This window comes from Zonotrichia leucophrys, chromosome 3 (assembly GCF_028769735.1).
Source record: "Zonotrichia leucophrys gambelii isolate GWCS_2022_RI chromosome 3, RI_Zleu_2.0, whole genome shotgun sequence".
In the NCBI taxonomy this organism is placed as follows: Eukaryota; Metazoa; Chordata; class Aves; order Passeriformes; family Passerellidae; genus Zonotrichia; species Zonotrichia leucophrys.
Window position 1 is genome coordinate 36,182,630 of NC_088172.1, and position 22,332 is coordinate 36,204,961.

The 22,332-nt window shown below is 43.1% G+C and overlaps 1 protein-coding gene across 2 annotated transcripts in view; it reads left to right on the top strand.

Annotated features, from left to right (window-relative positions):
- The window catches only part of EVA1A (eva-1 homolog A, regulator of programmed cell death), a 203,926-nt gene that overhangs the window by 80,144 nt on the left and 101,450 nt on the right, over positions 1-22,332 (top strand). For both annotated transcript variants that reach the window (XM_064706873.1, XM_064706874.1), the window contains 2 exons: positions 4,714-4,866; positions 19,044-19,187. In XM_064706873.1, coding sequence (XP_064562943.1) covers positions 4,714-4,866; positions 19,044-19,187 — 297 coding nt within the window. The remainder of the gene's footprint in view (positions 1-4,713; positions 4,867-19,043; positions 19,188-22,332) is intronic.

Here is a 22,332-nt window from a genome sequence, read left to right on the forward strand (position 1 = left end):
CATCACCCAAGGAATCTGCACTTGGATTCACCTCCCAGCCTGATTTCTTGAGCTTTCCATCAGGCAGCTTTCCCCATAAGCCCTGAACATGACTTCCAAGGGCAGCTATGAGGGTCAGAGCTGTGAGTGTGAGAGGCAGTGTTTTGTTGTTCATAGGATCATGGAATCACAGAACAGTTTGTGTTGGAAAGCACTTGAAAGACTATCTCATTCCAACTCACTTGCTATCATCAGAGACACCTTCCACTATCCCAGGTTGCTCACAGCCCTATCTAGCCTGGCCTTGAACACTTCTAGGGATAGGGCAGGCACAGCTTCTCAGTTCCAGTCCCTCACGACCCTTATAGTAAATAATTTATTTCTAACATCCAACATAAACCTGCCTTCTTCCAGCTTAAGGCCATTCCTCCTTGTCCTTTCACTACATGTCCTTGTGAAAAGTCCTTCTCCAGCTTCCTTGTAGCCCCTTTAGGAACTGGAGCAAGTTGTTGTTCATTGTCTCATGACTGCTGGACAGATCTTCAACAAAGGTGTGAATGTCAGTCCATCCCAGAGTTTACTGTGCTCAATGAAATATTCTGTTTTTAAATCCCAGGCAAGTTTCCAAATGTCAAGCCCTGGCTTTGAATGGTCAGCAGAATTTAATAAATATTCTAATGACCTTAAATGAGACCACAGGATGTGTGGTTAAGCAGTTATACTTGTTAATTGGGAGTTGTAGCTAGTAATAACCAAATTGAAAGAGGAAATTGAGTTAGTGCCTCTAAGAAATGAGACATTCACAGTGGACCCTCTCATTAGAGACATAAAAATTATTATTTTTCTAAACTTAATCACCTATTTCATTTTTCACCCACTTCAGCCAGACACAAGTATTCTTTTCTGTGACAGTGGTTTAACATAATGTCATGGTTTGAGCCTGGCACAGAGCCAGTGCCCCCCTTGAAAATGCCCTCACCCTCGTGTCTGCTGTGAGATGTGACCAGGAATAAGCAAAACAGGCTTTAGCTTAAACATAAAGAACACTTTATTACCTAAACTACAGGGAAATAGGGAAAAACTATAAGGAAAAGAAAAAAAAAAATTGAAAACCTTACAAAAACCACTTTCCTCCTCCCCACTACCTGACTTTCCCAATCCGATACATTCTCCCAAATCACCAACTGCCCAGCCTTGGCACCACACTTTAGTATACTCAAACTGCAGTTCATGAAGAGGAAAGGAGTCCTTCTTGTTCCATAGGCTTCCCCTGGAAACACACTGAAACCTCGTGTGCTTCCCTGTCACTTCGGCACCGCCCGGAAAAAAAGTCCTTTTGCCGCTTGTGACATCTTCCTTCCATGCCCAGTGCTCTCACCACCGTGCATGGCCAGAGCTGCTTTAGGGTTGTCTTTCAAGGATGCCTTGTCTCACTCCAAAAAGGCACAGTCTCTGCTTTGGGACATCTGTCCCCCCCATATTTTTCCAACCCCCTGGGGCCGGGGGGTCCTCACAATGAACCCTCCTGGTTCTGAGCCACTGCTTCCCCCTAAGTGCAGTCTCTGTGTCACAGGAACAACTGAGTCCATGGCCACAAGAAAAGTCCAGCCAGAAGGCCACTCCAAATCATCTCTCCCCATTCAATCATCTCCACGTTCTTCGGGCCAAGTCCTTGTCTCATCTCATCTCTTATCTCCCTTCTTATTCAGCTTCGAGGAGGATTAGCATTTTTTGCAAGGCCCCAATCATGAAAGAAAGGGGTTAAAACTTTCAGTCTCTGTCTGTCCCAGAGCTGCGGCACTCCCACACACGCTGCCGCTCCGGCCGGGCACTCTTCCCCCCCCCCTTCTCCTCCTGGGCCGGCTGCTATCACATTCGGTGTCGCCGGCTCTCTCTCTCTCTCTCTCCCTCCTGGGGGGGGGGGAAATGGCTGCCCGAGGGCTGACTCCCTGGGATCTTCCACCCTTCCATCCTCGAAGCCTCCTCACCTCCCATCTCTGTCCAGGCCCAGGGCCTACCACGTGGCTGCCCCTCCCCCGCCCAGCAGCAGCGGGCTGGACGGGGGAGAGATCTGACCTCTTCGCCGCGACGTCCCAAGAGAGCCTGCCAGGGGCAGTGCCCTGCTTTTTAACCCCTGTGTATTCTCGGAGGTGTGTCCAAACCCCACTGGCTACACCAGGTGCCAGTCTCAAACTCAAAACCTTCATTGGTTTGACCACAGCTTCCCAGAATTCCCACTTCTTCCTGGTCAAACCACCACACATAAATTATGTATAACTTGTCTTATTGGAGAGTTTGTGTCTTTGTGCTTTTAGCGTGAATCCGTGTTTTTTTCCCTAAGGAAAAAATAAATTCTGTTAAATGGATAAAGTTTTATTATACTCTGTTAAGTTTTCTACTGTATAGGAAGGTTAAAGCTTTTATTTAATTTCCCTCACAGAAGAAACAAAGTTCCTGTGGGAGACAATCATAGGTGAAGATGAAAACCCCTTGGTGTGTTCAGTATATCTTTCAGATGCTTTCATGGTGATTTTGGATGAAGTACCTACATAGATAAAATGGACATAGAATAATAGAACTATTTGGATTAGAAAAGCCCTTTAAAATCATCAAGTCCAACAATTAACCTGACACTAATCAAGTCCACCATTAATTCTTCACAGGTGTATGAGGTTTCTATCTCTTTACTTACTCTGAAGGTGCAAACTTCAATTTCTGATTCCAGCCCCTGTTTCATGCACTCAGTCGTTGTGGGTTTTTCCCTGTAGCTGCTGCTGAGGGATGTCTGCTCTTTGCATAGACTCTCCCATGAAAGAGTGAGGCCTTAATTGTGTCTTCATCTAGAGAGGTGGACCAGAAAGTGTTTTCGCATTCACTAAATATTTTAGAGGTTTGAAAGTTTCTCTGCAGCAGGATAAAAACTAGAAATGTTCAGAGATTTTTGTAAAAAGGCTGCAGAGTGTGAAGGAAAACGATGTACTGGAATAGGGTCCAAGGTTAAGCTTCTCAGCTGGACTGAAGGTTCAGAACAGTGTTTTCACATTCCAGTTGATGCCTTCATCACCAGGTAATTGGCTATTTTGAGGAGGCTTTTTTTTGACTTCAAGTAGGAATTTTCAAGCTGAGCATGAAAAGTCATTTTGTTCTCAGATGTTTCTTTTAAATCACTATGCCCCTGTTTTGGTATAATACATATTTTCTCCATACGGTTTCTTCTGAAAAAATCTAATCTAAGGTAGAAACTAGCCCTTCTTTGAACATGTGTTTAACCAGATGACCTCCTGAAAAGTTCTCCAACCTAAATTCTATGATTCAGCTTGGAAAGATCACCCTTGATCTCTAATAAGCAAAAATGATTCTTGAACCCAGAGTTATAATACAGTAAAAAATGTCACAGTAAGTGCTGAATGCCATGGTCTAAATACTTAAATATTAACTTATAAGCAAGTTATTAGTTAATTATTAGTTAATGTTCTCAGTTGCTGAGTAGTTTTATGCATATGAACTTTGCATAAGTTTTCATATATATATATTTAAATATATATATATTTATATAGATATATATATAGATATATATGCGTGCATGTGTGTGATATTAGACACAGAGAACAGCGTAAAGGAAGGAAAAAATCATGCCAGTAAGGGACGCAGGGCCAGGGGCAGCCCCAGGCACTGGATGATGCTCGTGTGCTCTATGGCCCCACTTTGACCTAGTACAAGTGGAAGCATTCAAGAGGAAATGACTGATCATGCCTGGGATTTTACCATGGGCACAAACCCTTCCCATTTAGCAATGTGGATGCTGTTGTGGCTACATTTCAAATGGTAAATAACACAAGGTAGTGGAAGGTCACTCTACAGAGGCTGGGGAAGTTGAGGTTGTATTTCAGTCTGTGTCCTGAGTCTCTTCAGTTATTTTAGTCACTTTATGCCACTTGCATTGTCTTAGCCTCTTTCTTTCAGATGCGTGTCTTGCTTTAAAAACTCAGCTTTTCAAAACAGTTTTTGTTTTCTGTGGTATACTGGGAGGCACACATAGGAATGGCCTGTTCTAGGTTGGGACCTCTAGAGGTTCCCATAATCGAAATAATAAAGACAAGGGAATGACATGTGATTTCTTAGGAAATGACCATCCAGTCTCCTTGAGAGATGTAAACTGAGTGATTGTGTGTACCACCTTTACAAGAGCAAGAGTGCCCATTTCAAGAAGGATTTGGGGACAAGCTTCTGCATATCTGTGTTCGCAACAGGCAGGAGCAGCTTCCACTAAATTATTAAATTTAGTATAGCTTCTATTGAATCTGCCATGGAAGAACTGCTGTGAAAAAAAAGCCATGGAGCATGATTATGTTTGCATTTGAGCTGCTGTGATATAGAATAAATGCCTGGCACATAAAGAGCTGCTTCATGGATGAGATTGGTTCCTAAAGATGGGCTTTTACCTTCCCTTGCCATATTACCATGTAGAAAACCCTCAAATGCCATGCCTCTTCACTTATCTGTCTGCAAAACAAAAATGTAGGCTATTTAACAGAACTGACCTATGCTGGGTTAAAATACATTTTTAAATGTGTTGATAATGCCACAGAGGGAATATGTAATGGGAGAGATCAGTGCTCCTGTAGCAAGTGCAGTGCTAAGGCTGGGGTTGTGCTGAGGCTGTGCTGGGAGCTGAGGTGTACCCCTGAGCCCACCCTGGATCAGCTGAGTAATGAAGTCTTTGTTTGCTTCCAGATGAATACAAGAGTAAAGTAGCCTGTGAAGATGACAAGCTGAGGCTGAGCTGTAAGAAGAGCATGGTGATAGCCATTTACTCTGCTATCTTTGGGAGGACACAAGGAGGCAGCCTGGAGTGCCCATACCAAAACCTGGGAATGCCCATGATTGGTAAGCAGGGGAATGGCTTGATGACACACTGATGTGGGCAGGGTGATTTCATTTACTGTCATCACAGCAGAGCTGGCACAGACCCCAGTCAGAAAAGCAGGACTGGGAGATGCAACCTGCCATGGTGGTGCTCCTGATGTGTGGTACCTTGTCAACCAGCCGTGAGCTTCATCATGAGCACCAAACTGAGGTGCAGCTATTTGTCCTAGCTGAGTTCCACAGCCAGGCCACAGGCTTTTCACAGATTCATCTGATTGCATGATTGAAGGTGCTTGAATTTCTTATCAATTTTCTGTCTTCATGGTGGTTCATCCACTGAGCCTCTGCCTGTAATTTGGAGAACATATTATCTGGGGATTTCATGTACCATCTGCAGCCACTGAAGCCTTGACATTGCATTTAAACTTTTACTGAAATTAAATCAAATTCAAAGAGCAAGTTGTTAAGTTCCATCATGTTATGGTTGGCTTACAGTACCTTCAAGTACCTTCTTTACTCTCAGGCTATCAGAGTCTCACACAGTCATGAGTTAAAAATAAATAATTGAAAAACATTCACTGGAATTTGAGCTGATGTGAAATGACTTTAAATATTTTAGGCTGTGGTAGAGAAAGCAACAATCACAGTACAAAATCCTGTGCTCAGCATTTGTCATAATTCTTCTCTGCAGAGCTGAGAGGGAATTAACAGGTTTCTAAAAGGAATTGCCTCCAGAGAGGGAAAGGCTTCAGAGGAGACTGCACAGGGAACCTTGATCTGCTGCTATTGCCTGGGCTGGGATCTCTTCTTCTATATCTGAGGGTCTTTCTTTGGCTTCACAGCTGCTGATCCTGTGCCCTTAAGGAGTTAAATGCTATTCAAATGGTAGCATGTCAAGTGAGCAATATGATACTCAGATGATGGGTGTCAGTAGAAACCCACAGGTGGAATGAGGCCAGTCAGGCTATTTGTGCAGTGTGGTAAGTGTCTTGCTTGTGTGGCTGTGCAAATCTGAGCTCTTGTAGCACAGCTGAGTTGTGCAGGGTGTCCTGAGGTGACCAGTGTTCCTGGATGTGCTCCTGTAGTCCCCCAGTTGTCAGAAGCCAAAACAGATGTGTGTGGCAGGTTAGCCTGGGCCTTTTTGGTGAGGTGTTTGGGATGGGCTGAGTCTGTGCACTGGGTGCTGTGGGGATTGGGATGTTGGGTGAGAACTTGCCAAGTCAGTGAAACAGGATGGGTTTCTGGAGCAGACCTGAGCACCCCACTCTGTTGTCCTTGCTGAGAGGGCAGGAACAGCACTTGCCAGTGACATGGCACCAGCACAGGAACCCACTCTTCAATGTCAGCATGAAACAAAACTCTATGTGAAGTCACAAAGGGTAAAGTTTTATTCTTCTTTTTCCAGCTGCAAAATCATGAAACTGATACTGGCTGAGAGCAGGGTATGTGGGACCAGAAAACGGGACAGCAGGCACAAACAGGGAGAACAAGCAGAAGGGTCTGACAGCAGGGCTGCATGTGCCATAGGATCTCCAGCACCTGTATGCCCTGCTGTTCTCAAACTGGCCTTGTGAGCTCTACAAATTGGGATGTTTGCCCAAGGAAATGAGGTGTCAGATCCTAGAGGGCAGCACTTAGTCTGCTGCTGGGATGAGGCAGGGCCTTCCTCGAGTGTCAGCACCTAAATGAAATTATTTACATGAGCAGGCTCAGTGTAATGCCAAGTCAGGGGTGGGAATGCTGAGGAAACTTTACACTAAAAAACCAGCTCAAGGTTTTAAGCTGTGAACAGATTCTAAAAATGACAAAGTTGTTGGACAGGAGCAAATATCCACATGTTTGGAATTGCTGGGGTCTCAAGTATCTTAAGTCAGTCTGGTGCTCCTGGGGTGCTGTGGGAGTTGGTATGTCCAGTCCATAAGAGCAAAGGGAGGGTGGGAAGGGTGTCTGGAATGTCTGCTGGCTGCATGCCCTGCAGGGCTGGGGAGGAGATGTGAGGAGCTCACCATGGAGCAGTGACTTCCCCAGGCCTTCCCCGCCATTTGGGCTCTGTGTGTGTGGGGTGAAAGACAGACTATGGCTGTTGATGTTTCCTTGAATGATGAAATCCTGAGTGAATTGTGGGGGTAGAGTGAGCTTAGCTAAAAGAAAATTGGGGGTGAGCAGATGGTCATTGCCAATTCACCATGCTCCAGCCCTTAAATCCCAGTCATGTTTGGGAGTGGTTGTTTAGGTTTCCTCAGCTACAGCTCAGGGATCCCCTTGGCATGAGGCAGCTTCTGATTATCACAGCCTTCCCTTCATCTGCTTGTGTGAGCTGACCCAGTGGGGCAGAGCTCCAGTGCTGCAGGAATGGGAAGGTGAGCTCTGGCTGTAGTTTGCACTTCTCTTGGCCCCACAGGAGAAACTGGTATAGGATCCTCTAACCCAAATCAGCAAAAAGCACATGGCACACTGCAAACCTCCCATTGCTGTCTCCAGGGACAAGAGCAGGTTGTGCTCCCAGCTGCCAGGAGTGATTGTGGGAGCAGCACTCAGAGTCCCCCAGCCTGCTTCAGAACTGCTCTTCTCACGGGCCTGCCTAGCCCAGCAGGCAGCTCTGTTCCTTCAGGAGCAGGTGGAAGCATCACAATTTATAAATCAAAGCTTCTGCTAGCTGGAGAACATTTGCCTGCACGTTTCCACAGCCCTGCAGTGTGGGGAGGGCTGCTCCGTGGCAGCCTTTGATCCCAGACATTCACAACAAGCTGATCTTACAAACATGACTGTGTGAATCAGACTTTGCAGCAACATCCAGTTCCTGTTAGGCAGGGCCCAGCTACGTTCTGTACATGGGAGATTTTTCTTTTTTTTAATTTCATTGGTATGATGATTTTTGTCAAGTCTGAGCCTTGGCAAAGGGCATTTTGCTGGAAGTAGGACCTGCACAAGTTTGCAGTGTTTATTTTTATCCATGCAGCCTGAGCTACTTGATGAGTGAAGAAGTCATGCTTGCCCCAAAACCAGTGAAGATTATCTGTTCTTCCTCTCCTAATGAAAAACAGTTAAGAAAATTTTGTTCCATATTTCTTTCTGTGGACATAATGCACATTTGGATTGAATTTAGAAATATACAGCTTCTATAGGTGAGGGTTTTTAAGAACTGAGGTCTAAGATGGGTAGGAGAGTTGACCTAATAGAGCATTGCATATGTAAGGTAAACCAATTCAATTTGTGTTGTTTCTGCCTTGAAAAACAAGACCTTGTACTCCTGTGGAAGTGTTGAGGAGAAAAAGTCTACTACCTGAGTTTCCTGGATTCTACATTAAGTGCTCAGCTGGTCTCTTACCTGGTGTTGCAGTCATTTTAACCCAGCTATTGCTGTGCTGCTTTTTGGGTGATGAAAGATCCCCAAGCCACCCTTCACATGCCATGCCATGCCAGACACATGCTTTCTCTTTGTGTAATGTCCATGTGAATGTGCTTAGCATCTGTGAAGAGAAAGTTGTGGTGGAGAACTCCATCCTATTGCTGTCATGTTAAAGTGAAAATCTGTCAGGATCCTCTTTTAACTGGAAGCATGCTGAAACTTGTGTCTCTGACAGTAATGGGAAACCCCTGCAAACAGCTGGAGCCCTCCTTGAATGCCTTGGGAACTCTGAAAAGCTCCTAAAAGAATTTGACCTTATTTGTAACTCTCTTAATAAAGCCTCCACTTTGCTGCCAGCATGTGCAGTGAGCACACACAGAGCATGGAGAGGTCTCTGGGGAAAGGGCTATTTACAAGCAATGAACCATTAATATCCCTCAGCCAAGTGAGCCCTTTGCCCCCTTTTCCTGCTGTTTACAGCTGCCTCTGCCTGCATCTCCAAGTGGCTTGTTTATTCTGAGAGAAGTAATGTGAAAAATGGCCTTTTTCTACATGTGTCTGAGTGCAAGGTAGTGATCTAATTAGGAGGCTGAGGAGGAAGATCTTGGATGTAAAATGATTACCCTTTTTGTTGCTTAGTGCAGCGATATCTGTGCTCATGTTCAGAACACCTGACTCGTTCACATTATTCATTTTTACAGTGTCTCTCCCCCTGAACCACAGGGAGTGAGATGGATGTGTTCAGCTGACTTCTGACACAGGATCCAGGACTCCTTCTCAAGGACCCTGTCTTTCTCCATCATGTATACAAAAAGGCCAAAGCAATTTAAGGGCTCATCCTGGGTAGAAGGAATCTGGGCTTGGTGTTGGAGTCGCAGCAAGATCGTGAGAACCCTGGCTCCTCAGCCTTGCTCTGGGTCCTGGGGTGTGGATTAAGCTGAGACTGCTGAGACTGAAATGTCCTTGTCACTTAACATACAAGTTGTCTCCTGTGCTCCTGTAAAGGGGAAAAATGAATGTGTTTACAAATCCCTGAGGAAGCTCAGATGGTCAGTGGCACTCTCTGACTCATGGAATCTGATAATGGAAGAGCACAGGAAGGAGTTCAGCAAATGAGCCCATGCTTTAGGTGCTCATTCCCTGGCATTTTTCATTCTAATGCAGTGACAGAAGGTGATCCAACCCAGTTTGTTTTGATTTCCCTCTCTTAATGCAGATGTATATAAGACTTGAAGCAGAGTCCTCATATAAATATTTATTACATCATATAAATAATGGACCCTTCTAGTTTGTTTATCTGTGACCAGATCTAGCATGTGAATGAATATGAATTACATGCAGTAAAAAATCCATTCTATTCCAGGGTACATGTTCCTGCCAGCAGAAGAGCTGGCTTTTAGAGACTGCTGCCCCTCCAGCTGTGCATTTCTGGCTCTCTTCTGCTTTACCATCTATGACCATTTTCCATCCTGTTTCCATCAGGACAAGGTTGTGGCTGTGCTCTAATCTTAGTCTTAAGTCAAATGCTTAAAAATAAAAGTGTTGAGCTGGACAATGAGGAGTAGTAACCCCTGGCACTGCTGGGGGAAGCAGAGGATGGCTGGGACTGCAGGAAGGGATGGGATATCCACAGAAATCTGTGCAGGCCAGACAATGCCATGTAGCACAGTTGACCTTTGGCAGATCCAAGTGGCTGAAAGACTCTCATGCTTCATCCTGGTTTCCCTGTCTGGCCTTTAAAGCAGCTGCAGTGCTGGCTGTCTGGGGGATGAGCAGCAGCTGTGGGGCTCAGACCCTGCCATTCCTCTCTACAGAGCACACCAGGCTCCCAAAGCACCCCTGCTGTAGGTGTTACTCTGTGTATGCTTCATTTACATTCAGGGCAGAAACTACTTTATTATGTGTATAGCTCATGATTAAGAACATGTTTTTAGAGGCCAATCTGTTTGTATGTAATAAAACCCATAAGTACCCAAATCTGAAGGCTAAATAAATATCAGTTGCTGTTTAATTCACATATCATACCTTGTTAAATTTAAATTGAAATGCAGTTCCCATTTAGAATGCTGAGTTAAAGTGGGACAAAGCCTGCTTTCAGAAGGTTGTTCTTCAATTTTAGATACTTTATGTGTTTCACTTTTTGTTTCAAAACAGCAGGAGGTAATTAAAATCACTTTACAGCTGTTTCTAGAAGACTCCAACTATTGTTGGATTCCATAGAGCCATAAAAATGATTTATATGAAATTGTTTTTATATCCACACAATAGCTATTTAAAAAAAATAATTAAAAAGTACATTCAAATGTGAGTCTGGACAAGATCTTTCTCTAAACCAAGGTTCAAGTTGATTTTGAAACGCTGTTTACAGTGCAGTATAATCCCACAGAGTGATTGTAATTAAAAATTCTGAAACTAGTAATTTAAATAGCACTAGCAGGCTCTGTGATGGTATTTGAAGAAGTTAAGTATTTATATCAGTAATATCAACTTCTTTAGTGGCTGATATTGTAGTAGTTGCTTATTGTCCAACTATTAGTTAAAAGCAGCCCCAAAATACAATCCTAACAATAAGAGGGCAAATTTCAAGAGATTTAAATGTGCAGCATCTCAGTTGGTTTCCATGGAGTTGCTTTGAATGAAAACCTGTGTAACTTGTTCAAAACTGCTAAAGTTCCTCTTAAACTAATTCAGATGTCACTCAAAAATATTGCAAAATTGCCACAGTGAGAGCCTGAGAAACAAAGGTAATGTGAAACCTGGGAGTTTGCAGGCATGCCATGCTTTATTTTAGGGACCAAGGGCAAGAAGTGACTTGCAGGCTGTGTCAGCTGGGTAATCTCTTCAGAAAATGGGCCAGTCCTGCAGCTTGTGAAGTTCAGACCTTGTTTCAGACTAGGTCTAGGCACTTGTTGAATATCCCCATGTCCAGTAAAATACTTTTTTTGGGCTGTAGTGAATAGGAAGGAGAAATGAACTCAAGGACTTCACAGAGAGTAGATACATTGAAAACACTATCCCTTTATTCTGATATCTTCTGAGTGATGCTAAAGCTGTTACCTTTGCTTCTTTTCTTGAATGTCTTACAGCCCATGATCCACTCGGCTGCAAATTAAACAATAAAATTTAACTGTTTAACTGATTTGCCACAGCAAATCTTTTTTGTTCTCTGAGACTTCTTGGAGCCATGTTTGAAGCTGTCCTTGGATTCTCACTTCAGCTCCCAAATCCAAGAAATGTTATTAATTTGATCAACTTTTCAAACTGAATCAGTCCCTGCAAAACTGGAGGCTCGTATATTTTATGTGAATTCTGGTTCCAGATCCACGGGTGATAAGATGATTTAAGTTCAAATTAATAAACCAAGTGTTTCTAAATGTAACTATAGGATCTGTAATTAAATCCGTACTCAATCCTTCAGCTGCAGTCTCTAAATGTGATTGGTTTCTTTTGAGATAATTTTCTTTTTTCTGACCTACTGCTAAAGTTTCCAAAGTTTTGTGAACTGTATAGTGCAAATTTTTCTCTCTCTTTGTGTGAAACATACTTTTTTAATGTAAAGCTGGCCTTCTCTGCATGTTCTTCTAATGTTTGGATATAGATTTCCTTTGTAGCCAGTTCAGTGACATTGTGCAAGACATATGTTCTATATACTGTATCAACGTGAAATTCTCTGCTGCTGTTTGTAATATGATGATGACCATTTATCATTCTACAAATACCAGCAGGGAACTTCACCTTTTAATTGTTTTGGATTCCTGCTCCCGAGCTTCTTCTGTGTATGTAAATACACTTCTGCTTCTGTACCTTTTTTGTTTAAGGGCAGTTTTTGGTTTCTATTGGCTGAACTTCACATTGGTTACTTAAATATTTGTAGTTTGGTTTTCTCCCTCTTGTCTTGTGGATCTAGACCCAACTCACTTCTTTTGTTCTCTATCAAGACTTATGTGCCGTGGCAGGGAAGAGAAATCCACTGTATTTCAGTTGCCCCCAACTGAAACTGTGTGACAACTTTACACTGATAAAGAAATTATTTCCCCAGGCTGCTAAATGGGAGAGAAAGTGGAAAAAATCCATCTTTATTAACAGTCTTCTGCACTGGCTTTTAAAGAGAACATCAAACTTAATGGGTATGGGCGTAGTTGAAAATGCCTGGGGTTTGATGTACTGCACAGAGTGCAGACCGACTCATTGATATTCTGTGAAGACATCCTTCACAGGCTGCTGGATGGCTAATTTTGGCTGAAGCTGAGGCTTAGGCACCTCTATCAGCTGCCCCTATGTGAAGGAGCTGATGTTTCTATCAACCACAGCTAATAGAACATCTTTAAAATGGATGAGAAAGTGCCCAAAACCAGGAGAGCTTCCTTCCCTCCTGCTTATGAAGGAGGTCCTTTTTCAGATTGAGGCAGTCACTCCTAGGTAAAACATGAAGGAATTTAAACAGTTGCCTCACCTGAAAGGTTGGAGTTTACTTCCTGCTTGTGTCCTTCCTGCCATTCCATTGAAATTTGCTTTCTCTTTTGGCAGACAAGTGGATAACCAGAGCAGTGATTCAGACATCTGTCAGCTTTCTTTGCAGGAATGAAATTTCTCTCCTCTTAGTTAACTGACTCCTTCCATCTTTCATTCTGTCCTCTCGCATTCATAGCTCCCAGCAAGTAATCTTTCCTCTTTTGTTCTCAAGCAGGAAATCAGGCTGGCTGTTTTAGGGAAAAATCCTGTCCTCTGCTTGGGAGGAGTGTCCTTCTCAAGATGTCAGTTGTTTGTAAATTACATCCCTTACGGGAAAATTTATATTAAGTTGATCCTTTCACCTGCTCCTCAAAAGACAGCAAGGAAAGCTAAGGTTCTGCTGATTATTTAATTTCAAGATTTGGGTCTGCTCCTGGTGCCTTCACACTGAGCCAAAGCATCCCACAGAATTTGTCTCTTGATCAGCTACAACCAGTCCTGTTACAGTTCCTAAACATTTACTTCATGTGTACTGCTGGAAATAGTATTTTAAGGCAGTGATCCCCTTTCTGAAGTCTTTAATTGTGTCCAACCATTTGGTCCTTTTGACACCTCAAGATCTTGTATTTTCTTGGCTGAAAAAAGTAATATGAGTGCCCCATTTTTCTTGAAAATTCACAGACTCAAGAGTCTGACTCATCCACTTATGAGTGGGTGGAGTTTGGAGTTTTTTCTCAGGCTCCAGTTTTCTTTCTTTTTAAAGTGTGTGCATGCTAATATTGGGTTTAGCTCCATGTCCTGCTGCCTCTCCAGATCCATGGACAGCCTGTGGAAAACTCCGGCCTGGCGGCTTCACAGCATGTTAACAGATTCACTTGGCCAGTTGTGTGTGGTCCTGCTTGCTCTGGACAGCCTGTTTCATTTGTGCAGGGACCCACATTTGCAGGTTCAGCAGGGCTGTGCCAGGTGAGTCTGATCATGAACAGATAAACAGATGTTCTTGAACATCTGCAATATGCCCAACTTCACTGTGGGATTAGTCACCCTTCTCAAAACTTGGGATTTAAATCTGTTTGTGAGTCCATCTGTGATGGTTGCTGCCTTGGAAGAGGCTCCAATCTCCAATAGAGCATTTAAGAGTTACCAAAATGCAAAAATTAAAGAGTTTGGAAACATTCTTTCAAACCCAGATAGGTTTTGCAATCAGAAGCAGCAAAGCATGGCTCAGATTTCAGATTTGGATGTATCACCCTTACTGGAGAAAAACAAGTAACACTGAGTAACCAAAATTAAGGATATGATTAATAGACATTGGCTCCAGTTTATTTTATTTTATTTTTCTACCAGGAAGAGGTAATAAAGAAATATTCATGCTGGGAAGCAGCCTTAGACTGACTAAAATCCATTCATTGTGGTGAGCTTGATGATATGAACATTACATCACCGAGACCAATTCCAGTTTTGAAGCCAACATGGTCTGCAAGCTGCAGCTGGTAAAATCCTCCATCATCTCTGTTGCCCTGGTTTGGGTTTTTACTCTGACAGAGGCTGGGCTGATGGAGTAGGTAAGGTGAATTACTGGTGAGGTGAATTACCCACTGAGGACTTAGACTGATGGTTGTGAAATCCAACTGGCCAGTGGTCTGCATTTGTGAAGTGATCCTGGGAAAGGGAATTCACCTTGCACCAGGAGCAAGGCTGGAAGGATGTGCAACTTCTAGAAATTGGGGCCAGAGGTAAAGAGAATAAAGTGAGCTGATCCCACTCCCCCACAGCCCCAGTTTTAGCTGAAAATGCCATATTTGAAAAGCACAGATGATACTTTTAAACACTTTCACATGTGAAAGTTTCACCATAGCCAGGATTCGTATGTGCTGTCTGGCAGTGTACTCAAGCAATCCACGACTAATGAAAGCCAAGGGTAACTCGGGCCCAACCTCTCCTAGAGGGCTCTCTATCATGAAGTCTTAAAACAGTTTTTATTGCTGTATCATGGGATTTGAGCTTTGTTGGCTTTAAGAGATTCTCGGCAGGGGCCTGGCTCTGCTTAGCAGTGCTTACCTCAGACTTAGTGATACAGTGTTGGCATTTGTGAGTGTCCTTCCCATTCTCTGACACATGGAGTCACTTGTTTGTTACTGGTGCCAGGGTGGTATCTCATAAAACATTTGGAATTTGCATTTAGCAAGCAAACAAGCAGCAGAAGAAAGGAGATTGTGGAATATAAAATCATTAAGGCTGGAAAAGACCTTAAGATCATCTAATCCAACTGTAATGCTGCCCTGAATGAGCATGACATCTGGTACCATAAGTGCCATGTCTAGTCTCCCACTTCTGAAGACCTGGAAAAAATGAATTTGGTCAGCTGAAGGGGACCACAGCCCAACTCTGCTGCACAACATTGCTGGGCTTGGCTTCCCTGCATCTTTTTGGCAGGATAAATGCATGATTTATGGATAAAACCCCTCTGTTTTCTTGCCTGTCTGAGCTCTGAGGATGGGCACCTGGAGGTGAAGATTTCTGACCTGGAATCACCTTCTAAAGAAGTACTGATATAATTGGAGCTTTCACTTCAATGATCCCCCCAAGGATTTATCTACATTTGTAACTTAAATTGCCTATGTGCACTTCATAACATCTAACACTTTATAACAGGAGTGAATTCACTGTTTTTATAAGCCCAAGACACAGGGGTAAAAGAAAATACCATGTTGTCCCTTCTAGAGCTCCAAATGCCATGGTGGTGACTGTGATTTATGAAGGTGCTGTAGTCTCATCTATCATTCAGCCACCTCTCAGATGTACTATTGACATCTTCAGTGCCCATTAGTGAGGGAATAAAGATGCTTGAATGCGACATTTTGGCAAGCAGCTAAATGAACTCCTTGTCAGAAATCCTTTGAAGTGTGTATGGAAAATGGTCCCTTTTGGAGGTTGTGATTGCTGCTCTTACATTTTCCAGTTCAATGTGTTATGTGGAGGATGAACATGCTGGTAGACCAAAAAATCCAAGATGGGAGACAAAGCTAATTTCAGTGTTGGTATAGTCCTCCCTCAAAACACTGCAAGCTGCTTGCCCTGCCTTTATGGGAATGTACCAGGCACTTTTGCTTAGAAATTGCATGGAGGCAAAACCAGGGAAAAGTCCCTGTTGTGAGCAAAAGGAAGTCTTTGAAGTGAACACTTGGTCAGAATTTGTGCCTAGACCGCATTTCTGTTTTTTCAGGGCTAGAAAAATATGACTGTTTCCAAGAGAGTAGCTCAGGTCTTTCCATGGGGAAAATGGGAAGAGTCTTTGAATTTACCATGTGGGAGACTGTTGCTCCAGTAGAGTTTAGCTGGACCTTCTAACATGGATACTTCAGATGACTTTCTGCCACTTTTGCATTCACCAGATTTTGGTGTTCATTGGGTCTGCAGGTGAGGGAAAACAATAAGATTTTCCTAATTTGTGTCTGTTTGCAGCAAGAGCCAAAGAAATGGAGCACTACAAGCAACTTCCACTGTGCTATATTGAAGTCACACTGGCAGCGACTTAAAAAAGCAGTCAGAGATTGCTTGAAATCTTCAGTAATGACCTGCAACAGGGTTTGTAGGTGGTACCAAATTGGGCAGGACTTGTTACAGTTTAACTAGAACACTGAAGTGTCTGGTTTGGGGTTCTCTGGGTAAGGAGAGATGTTGGAAAACAGGAGCAAGTCCAGTGGAACTCCACCAAGCTGGTCAGGGGCTTGGAGTATACAGCATATGGGGGAATACTGAGGGATACAGGATTGTTCAGTTTTCAGATGAGAAAGCTCTGGGTGGGATATTATTTCTGGTTTTTACTAAGGAATAGATGGTTCTACAAAAGGTTCTTTTTGGGAACACACAGAAGGAAACAGCAGATGAACACCAAAAGCAATGAATGTGAGTTGCACCAATAGAAACCTGATTACACACAATGAAAAAATTCTTCACCTGGAGAGGGGCTTAGCCCTGGATCAAGTGTCCAAGGAGTTTGGGAAATATTTCTCTGTGGAGATTTTCAAAACTTGCCTGGGCGAATTTCTGAGCAACCTGATGTAACATCAAAGCTGGCTGTTCTTTGGGCAGGAGGTTGGAGTGGACAGGACCAGATATTGCTTTCAGCTAAATTATGGGATGGTTTATGTGCTGCAGTCCCAGCAGATGACGTTTTCCCCAAATATTTTTTTCATGCTATGGTTTGCAAAAAGTCCATGTAAAAGAGGCTTTTACAATCTTGATGCCCTATCTTCTATGTGAGGGGCTTTCATCTTCAGCTGTAATTGAAGCATAGAGAGCTCCTTCTACTCTTCTGCTCATTGTGGCTGATGCAGATTGAGCTGGAGCAGCCTGGCAATTGGAGAGTTGGGGACTTCACTAAGGGTGTTTGTGACTATGGTGGCCTGGTCTGTGCCCAAAGAACTTGGGTGTCTGGGGTTACATGTGTACTGGTAATTGACTAGTATCAGTGGCACAGGTACTGGAAATAGATCTGTGCTGTGAAACTGCAGCGTGGTCCATGGCTTGTTGTCTTGGCCGAGATAACTCTCCCAGGCAGTCCAGAAGCTCATAGAATTCTGGAATGGTTTGAGTTGGAAGGGTTCTTAAAGATCATCTTGTTCCAGTCCCCCTACCATGGGCAGGAGCACCTGCCACTAAACCAGGTTGCTCAAAGACCCAAAAATACAGTGGGGGCCTTCTCCAAATTGACTATTAGCACTAGCCCTGTTATATCTCAGGCTGTATTACCTGTTTGGAGTAATTCTAGCTGGCAAAATCATTCTAAGGTATAGGGTACCACTTAAGCAAAGGGGGTAAAGGTGTGTCCATAATTTAGCCCTCTTTGGTTTCCTGATACAGATGCTGCTGATAATGTCAGTTTGGGTGGAGACCATGGCCTGTTCAGAACTGCTTGGGAGGAAGGAGGCCATCCATACCAGGACATGACTAGTGATGGCTAGAAAAGCTATCAATGTTAGTGTGAGAGTGTATGACAAATAAAACTCCTAGAAGCATTTGCAGTCTGATGAATCTACAGCTTTGGCACCTGAAGAATCAATTTGATCTGTTAAGGTGGAGAGCAGAGTCTGTAGTTTAGTGCATACATATTCCTAAATGAGGAAGGTCCCAAAGGCTGCCCATCTCTGGGGATGCTAGATGCAAAAGCCTTGTTGTGCCTCTCACAGGATCAGCAATGTGTAATTCCCCATGGATACAGTATGCTCCTGTGCCAGAGGGCAAGGCCCCTAAGCAGACAGCTGTGGGATATTCTCTGTTATGTGTGAGAACAATAACAAATAAGAAGAATAGGCACCCTCCAAGAAATCCTCTGCAGCATTTGAGTTTCTCTAGCTGGACGTTTGCAAAGAGACAATGAATCAGGATTGCTGCATGCCAGATGTTTCAACTGAAACCTCTGACACATTGGATCAGAAATCCCCTAAGGAAGTTTGGGTCATTCAATATGAAATTGTTCACATGGAGCTTTCTTCTTTTGTCATTTGCAGCATGTGAAATAAAATGCTGCCTTTGATTTGAGAAAAAGGGCATGTTACCCTGTAGGCTTGGTTTTCTGTGGCTTTCCCGTGTCTCTCATGGCTTTTATTGTTATGCTGGTTCTAGCATTCAGTACCTTTTGAGGTCCATTTTTCATTTCCCTTCCTCGTAATTAGTGACCAAAAGGAGTTTGTATTCCATCCTCTGTAGCTGTCCTGTTCCTTTTAGCAATGATTTGATGTTGAAGAAGTGTCTCCTTGCAAGTTTCCCCCTCAGCTTGGTCCTGGCTGGACAGTGAAAGCAAACTGTCAGTCTTGCACCTAAAAGCTCAGGACTTTATCTGTGCAAATTGTTCTCACCCCAGGTAAGAAAACAGGCAAAACCACCTGGTAGAGAAAAATATATGGGAAAAGAATTTTGGAACTTCCCATATTCTAAATTTCTAACATGAAAAATGTTTCTACTTGCATGGAATGAATGTAATTAAAACAATATTTCTGCTTATATGGTAGATGATAATATTATAATTATTACACCTCATACTAATTTTCATTAGATTTAGAAATGTAACATCAAAGAGCAGACAGAGACACTGATCACCTTTGTCTTCAACAAGGGTCAGAGAGGAGGATTTGAGACACCTGTTGTGGTTGTTACAAAGATGAAACATCTTTTATTCTCAGCCTTCTTTGTATAGATGTGTGATTCTTCAATATTCTTTAAATTTATTAGAGGTGTGTTAGAGTCAGATACACTTTCTCATGTAAACATAAAGACTTTTAAACATGGAAATTTTGTATGTACTCTCACAGTCTGCAACTGGTAAATTATTTTTAGGCAATTTCTGTTGTGAATGGACAAATATTCACAGATAGGTATTGTTTTTCCCTTTTAGAGTGTCAGTCAGCTACTGCTCAGCAGCTCATGATCAAGCGCTGTCACGGGAAAAGAAGCTGCAGCATATATGCCAGCACCTATGAATTTGGAGATCCTTGTTACCCAGGCATCCAAAAGCATCTTAATGTCATCTACACCTGTGGTAAGTTACAAAATTCTCTGACTCTCACTGGGGTCTATGTTTGTTGAGCAGTGGTGTGTGGAGAATAAGATGCAAAAAGTTGTTGAACTTCCAGTTGACTTGTGGTGATTCTTATTTGGTCGACAAGGAAAAGCTTTGGGTCACCAGAGTAGTTTAATTCTGTCACTTTTTGTACTCATTGGCTCTATAGAAAAAGCAAAAAATGTGGAAATTATATTTATTAACCCATTCATCTGCTTCTTCAAGGCAGGAAAATCTGGCAGTGAAGTCAGTCTGCTCAGTGGACGTTTACACACTGAATGTTGGCATCCTGCAGCAAAGCTGTGGTTATCAGTAGGATCCTTATAACTTTATTCTGTATTATTTCATTTTGTACCATAGAATCAGGTGCTTCCCAAACCTTACCCCTTCACTGCATTAGCAGAAAATCACTCCCAAAATCTTCAGGTAAACATTGCAACAATTTTTTTAACAAAGTACTATTATTAAACAAAAAATAAACACTTTGCTCTCAGTTGGCAGCTTAAGTCATAGCATTGAGCAGACACTCTGCTGTTACCTGACTAGTCATCTTATTTTGCAACAGAGGAAAAATTGTTCCTGTCTGAGCTCTGTAGTATAAAAAACAACATCTGTCTTCTTACTGTGATGACATTTTGGTCATTTGTAGCTGACATATCTTAAAATATTTCCTTCAGGGTTTTGCTTACATAGTTTTCACTAGGATCAGCTCAGTCTCTCAATATTCCTTTTTGCATCCATCTGGAAGTGCAAATTTTGGTGCTGTACTGAATGTGCTGAGCAGACAGTGGCTCACGTAGTGAAGGAGAAGCTGTCTGTGCCCTCAGACAGCAATGAGTCTGTGGGTCATTCTGTGTGTAACTGCAGCATGATGAGTATGACAGAAAGCATTTGAGATGCAGTCACTGTAACATTTTGTGTAGTGGCTACAGCATGGTGGCTGTGCAGCACCCTGAGGAGCAGGGACATTGATGCAGGAGCATCAGGCTCTCAGCTTATCTGGCTGTTGTTTCATTTGGCAGGAGTGGCAGGAAGGTTGGGTTTTGCTTGAAGTGATGCAGCAAGAAGTAGCAAAGCTATCCTTGCAAAGCCCTGTGAGATTTCTAGTCAGGAAGGTGATGTTTTAATATCACTTTTCTCATAAAAAGGCTGGGGAGAAGCTAATCCTCATGGGGATTTGACAGAAACAAAGGCAATGTAGAAGGCAAAACAGGAGCTCCATCCCTCAAAAATCCAGAGAAAACAAACAGAGGCCCATGACGTATTTCCAACAGGATTTATCCTTCAAAGGCCTCCAGGGCCTTATTCTAGAACTGTGGTCCTGGTCTCAAAGTCCACTATAAAAAGCACTAATGATCTCTTAATCTGACCTTAACTCTCTAGTCCAAGCCTAACTGCATCAGGAAATGAGTCACACTTGAGAGCATAAAATAGCATGTTTTGCTTTTCTCTGGGTAAAATCTGCCTCATCCTTTGAAGGTGGCCAAGGCTCCTTTTCAAAACCATGATCTCAGACATGTCTCTGAACTGGATTTTGTGATCAACGGACGCATATTTCTCGCCTCAAATAGCAAAGTCCTTCAACATGTGAAAATGAAATAAACAAGAAATCAAATTCCAGTTCCATGTGCTTGTGCCAGACAGAACTAAGTCTTGGAATTCTTTTAGAAGAAATGATAAAACAAAACATTTTGGTATTCTCATGACCTAGAGAATGATATTAGTGTAGAAAACCTCCTGCTGGCTGTCTCTTTGTTTCGAGTTTCCTTAAAGCTGTACACATTATGGCTCCTGGCATAGCACTCTCCTACTTTCACCAAAACTGTGGGAGTGAAAGGGGACAGGCTGGGACAAATGGGCATGACTACACTTCCCTGTTGCCTGTATCTCGATACATATCCCTGTTTCCCACCTCTTGCACTTGGAAACATGTTGTCTCTTACTGTTGTTGTCTGGCGATCCATGAAAGATGCAGTGACCCTGGCATATTTGGGAAATGTGATGCGTGTACAAATGGGTTTCTCCGAGCATCACTTCAACCCTTTTTGCTGCTGCTTCAAGTAAGTGACCCCATCACTCTCTGAGATCAGGCAGTGCAGTCAGTCTGCTCCTCTCTGTCACTCCCTGCCTGCCCAGCTGTGGCAGAGATGTCCTGCCATGTGTCACTGGTCTTACCTGTGAGGAAAAGCTGCCATGTGTCCTTGGCCAGTGCTGCTGACCTGCTGCACTGCTTCAGAAGAGTTGGTGAGAGCAAGAACTGTGATGGAGGTGGCTGTGGGTGGGAAAGTCTTCATGCAGACATTTCCTTTGTGAGGAACTTCAGTAACTGCAGGGACAGAGCAGCTGAGCTCAGCTTCTGGTGCTAAAGCATGGGAAGGACTGGAAGGAGACCAATATTTCTTCTTCTGATAGCAACTAATGAAAAAACGCCTGCTGAGTAAGTAATTTATGAGATGACAAAAGGTAATAATAATGAGAAGCCCATGAGCTGTTAGCAGAAATCACAGCTGAGATGGACCCTGTGTTAGATTGGTAGTGTTTATGTAGACCAAGGCCTAGGGAAGAGCTGGTGAGGTGTCTTATCTCCCAGTCCTGGCAGGAGAACATCTGCAGGGTCTCTCAGGTCATCGTGCCCACTGTTCTTCTATAGCCTGACAGAAGGATCTGGGCCCTATTCCAGATCTCCAAGAGGTAAATGGATGAGGCAAGAACTTTTCTTTCTTTAAGCCATATCCATATTTCTTGAAGGTTCATTCCTCTAGCTTCCATGTTTTATTGGTCATGAAAACTCCTGCCAGACACACACAATTTTGCCAGATGAATCTGTTCTTAAATAACGGTGTCATCTAACTTCTTGCCCAGCTGTATATTTTAAAAATATTGGTTATAATTACTCCAGCCAGTGGGAATGGCTCAAGTCAGCAGTTCTCCATATCAAATTTTACCCCTTTGCACTGTGGGCTCGAGGTCTGTTGGCATCACCTAGCTGAGAGGGAAATGCCACCAGTTTGTGTGTATGTATGAGATGATTGAAGCAAACAAACACCCAGCAGCATGGCGTGATAGAGATCTCTCATGTGCATTAGGGTCCCATTAGCCCAGCCAAGGAAACAGATGAAAAAAC